This window comes from Watersipora subatra, chromosome 3 (genome assembly GCF_963576615.1).
Source record: "Watersipora subatra chromosome 3, tzWatSuba1.1, whole genome shotgun sequence".
Lineage (NCBI taxonomy): Eukaryota > Metazoa > Bryozoa > Gymnolaemata > Cheilostomatida > Watersiporidae > Watersipora > Watersipora subatra.
The window spans coordinates 24,652,135-24,655,098 of NC_088710.1; the positions used below are offsets into that span (position 1 = coordinate 24,652,135).

Genomic DNA, 2,964 nt, shown 5'->3' on the forward strand with positions numbered 1-2,964 from the left:
CTTCTTTTCAAGTTTTATTTTTTGGGTGATCAGATCGTGGTTTATATTCAATACTGCCAGTCTCGTAGAATCTCTGAACGACACCAGACACTTTTTTGTTGAACAACCAACTCTTTTTGCAATTTCTCGCATAAACATTCCTTCTTTATGAAGGCAAACAATGGTTGCTGGCTGTTCTGCAGTAGTTTTCATAGTGAGGATGTTAGTAATGAGATTAATGTAAAACGAATGCACAGAATGGTAAAAATTCTTACTTTTGTATCCTCAAGTACACAAAAATTGCAATACTTTAAATATTTTTAAACAATGGCTTCAAGAGATAAAAATATGATTATTACTTGTACTCGCTTTCTAATATTAGTAAAAATTAAACTTATTTGAGTGAGAGTGTCATGTCATTTAGGAGATTACAAAAGTGAAGTACTAAATTGTCTACTTATGTTTTGAATAGCACCATCATGTAGAGGAGACTGTGATAATTAAAATGATAGTTTGTTTGTTATATTTGAAATCGTTCTCTTTATTCTATGTAAAATTGAACTTTGAGTTCACGCACATAGTTTTGCACATGACTGTATTTCCATATTTTGTTTGGTAGTAATTCCATAGGTAAACATCTTAGATAAAATGAGAAACATTAAAGTGGCATATTCTTACTCTCAGATTAGATCTTTGATATCTTCAGTCTGCATAACAAGTTATATAATCAGCTAGTGAGGTTAAGAAAATATTAAGGTAATAAAGGTTCACTGTCACTCTTAGTTAACTAATACACTCTGGCGCTCATAAAGTATGCTATTTAGAGCAAACAACACAAGCTAATTCTGCTCCTTCTATGTAAGGTGGACAGGATCCAAGCCGAGCGCAGCTTCCTTGAACAAAATAGAACAACGCTCCATTTGTACTAGCATGTAGTCCAGTTAAGGCTTCTGGTTCTTTGTCCATACATACATAGTTACATGCTCTTTTGTGATTGTAGTGTCCTGACATCAGATATCCTTCGTACTCCTAAACCAAAGTGAGATCAGTTTTATATTTAATAATTACTCACATTTCTATACTTACTAGCTTAATTACATATGCTTATTTATCTTAATGCTAACCTCGGTATATTGTCTTTTTCATCTGATTCTTATCATTTGATTGAGAGTTATCTATTCTTATTTTTAATAGATTTGAGAAAACAGCTTCATTTTTATCATGTTATCACAATGGTAATAGCATTGAGGCTAAAAAAACATATTGTGTTAAACTGAGCATATGAGAAAATTTGCTGCATAAATACCGAATTGTTCTATTCTACCGCTATTCTATCTTGTGTATGAAGCTAGCAAATTAATTACTTTTTACAAATTTGCACGTTACAGCTTATATGCAATATGTAACGGGACACAAGAACTAACCAAATTTACAAAACGAAATTGCAGTTTGAAACTGTTTATTCTAATATCAGCCTACATGCAAAATAAGCTTTTATGGAAGGATATATGGTAATTCACCTTATTCCAAGATGATGGACAGGTTCTTTTAGCAGGTATCATAATGGTTGTAGATCTGCTAGGAAGGTAGCATCTGGAACAGGGTACATTCTGGTCATGCATACGGCTAGGAAATATATCAGAGTTGGTCTGGTACTCTGCTCCATATATGTAATTACCCTGGTTGCCAGCTAGATATGAATTATATTCTGGCTCTGATGGGAGACATGTGTAAACAGATGAGCCTCCTTCTTGGTCATGACGCTGGCCTGCTGCTCGTCCTGTAAGATACATCAAGAAATCATGAAATCTAATTAAATGCCATATTATTCAGCATTTGAAATTACTGGCAAAACCAACAATATACATTTATTCTAATGATTCTGCAAAATTATGATAATTTAATTGAATGATAAGTCACTTTCTTTGCTTGAAAAAGTTTGCTGCAAAAAACTGGAAGGTAGTAAATATATTTTGTAACAAACCTGTTTAGAGGAGCTCTGAAAAGTTACCACATGATTTTCTGCCCCATCTGATGTACGAACTTCCTTCTCCAGAAGCTGGTTGTATGTAAGCTACAAAGTGATCAAGTTCCACAGTACAACCTTTCCACTTTTTTTATAAAAGTAAGGTCTAGTTTTCAACTGTTATTGTCCAAGATCTAAGTCTCATACATTTCCGGGTAACACCTCAACTTTTTGTACAAAATAAGAAGTAAGTTACAGGTATACAATTGTAGATCACCTATTACATCTACCATGAGCAAGCGTCATGTTGCTTTCAAAATGATAGTTTGATTAATTTCAAATTATTTTTGATACCAATACCGAATTTTTTTATAAAATTTTTAAAGCACTAAGTAAAAGAGAAAATAAACTAACCAGGTGAAGAGGGTTCGATACTCTCATCGTCTACTTGCAGTTTTTCTTCAATTTTTTCCAACTTTCTGTTGTTACTTTGGAGGAGAGTCAGCAGTCCATGGGCAATTGTTTGGTTAAACTCTTGTAGGAGTTCCTCTGAAAATAATATTGTGGTGTCTTATCTCGAAAATAATAAAAAGCTTTGTAGTGCAATACCCATTTTACTCTGTAAATACTTTACTCCAAACTGATATGAGTTGTTTTCTTTTTTATTAACATCATATTTTTTACAACGGTGTTCAACTTGCTAAATATCAAAAACATACCATTGTCAGAGTGTCTGCCAGATGGTCGCGCTACAACAGACTTGGTCTGGTTTACCAATTTTTCAACCTTTTTTTTCAGGTTAGTCAGATCTGACTCTTCACAATCTCTACCATCTCTACCATCCCTGCCATCTCTTCCAGGAGGTCCTCTTAAGTATGACAGTTTTCCTGTTAGTAAAATATGCAACACAATACTTTGTTTCTTTTTCATGCTGATGTTTTTCATAAAACTAAAATACTCTAAAATTGTGTTGAGTCAAAACTAGGGCACAAGTTGCTAAAACTTTAAGGGGTGCCTAG

At 33.4% G+C, this 2,964-nt stretch overlaps 1 protein-coding gene across 1 annotated transcript; it reads right to left on the bottom strand.

Moving 5' to 3' along the window:
* Positions 1-795: 795 nt before the first annotated feature.
* LOC137390457 (uncharacterized) lies at positions 796-1,772 on the bottom strand. Its single transcript, XM_068076785.1, has 2 exons — positions 1,500-1,772; positions 796-1,008 (listed from the first exon to the last, which is right to left on the bottom strand). The coding sequence occupies exons 1-2, from the start codon at positions 1,770-1,772 to the stop codon at positions 796-798; spliced, it is 486 nt and encodes a 161-aa protein (XP_067932886.1).
* Between the last annotated feature and the right edge of the window lie 1,192 nt (positions 1,773-2,964).

Bases quoted from the DNA above. Each gene is read 5' to 3' on its own strand.
- LOC137390457 (XM_068076785.1), bottom strand. From the start codon at position 1,772: ATGTATCTTACAGGACGAGCAGCAGGCCAGCGTCATGACCAAGAAGGA. The intron at 1,009-1,499 runs GTGAATTACCAT...ACTTTGGTTTAG, and splicing joins GTCCATCATCTTGGAATAAG to GAGTACGAAGGATATCTGAT.